Here is a 692-nt window from a genome sequence, read left to right as displayed (position 1 = left end):
TGAGCGCGCTCTGTGGGAGTGTCCGTCCAACAAGCTGTGCATCAAACCCAGCATGATCTGTGACGGGTTCCCAGACTGCCCCCTGATGGAGGACGAGGTGAACTGCTGTGAGTTCCTGCTGCTCGTGGTGCGTTCAGGGTCCGTCTGGACCGTAGGATAACGCTGTGCCCGTCCTCAGCCGTGTGCAGAGACAACGAGCTGGCCTGCAGCAACCACCAGTGTGTCCACCGGACGCTGTGGTGCGACGGGCAGAAGCACTGCTCCGACAGCTCTGACGAGTGGAGCTGCGGTACGACCAGCACTCGCCTGCAGAACCACAGCTGGTACCGGGCCTGGACTCTGGAGGTCACGACCTCATCAGGCTGTTCTGGCCTGAGGGTCGTCCTCTCCTTCAGAGGTCAACCTGGACCCGGTTCAGAGACCGATCCAGCTGAGATCAGTTCTAACCTTCAACCCGCAGAACCGGTTTCTGATAGAACCTCTGTGTGTTTCTGCAGTTTCTCTGTCCGATCAGTCCGGTTCTGTTCTGACCGTCTTCAAGACGGCGGCAGAGTATCAGGTCTGTGCGGACGAGTGGAACCACGAGCTGAGCAGACTGACCTGCAACCAGCTGGGACTAGGGTAAGGTTAGTAACACACACACATGCACGCACACACATGCACGCGCACAAACACACACACGTACGTGCACA

At 58.5% G+C, this 692-nt stretch overlaps 1 protein-coding gene across 1 annotated transcript in view; it reads left to right on the top strand.

Moving 5' to 3' along the window:
• corin (corin, serine peptidase) overlaps positions 1-692 on the top strand; it is a 16,317-nt gene that overhangs the window by 10,510 nt on the left and 5,115 nt on the right. The window contains exons 15-17 of the mRNA XM_036216567.1: positions 1-107; positions 179-289; positions 498-621. The exon at positions 1-107 is cut by the window's left edge and continues 20 nt beyond it. Of these exons, the coding sequence (XP_036072460.1) occupies positions 1-107; positions 179-289; positions 498-621 (342 nt within the window). The remainder of the gene's footprint in view (positions 108-178; positions 290-497; positions 622-692) is intronic.

Source organism: Oryzias melastigma, linkage group LG18, assembly GCF_002922805.2.
Source record: "Oryzias melastigma strain HK-1 linkage group LG18, ASM292280v2, whole genome shotgun sequence".
NCBI lineage: Eukaryota > Metazoa > Chordata > Actinopteri > Beloniformes > Adrianichthyidae > Oryzias > Oryzias melastigma.
The sequence above is the reverse complement of the archived record's forward strand: the minus strand, read 5'-3'. Positions and strand labels throughout refer to the sequence as shown.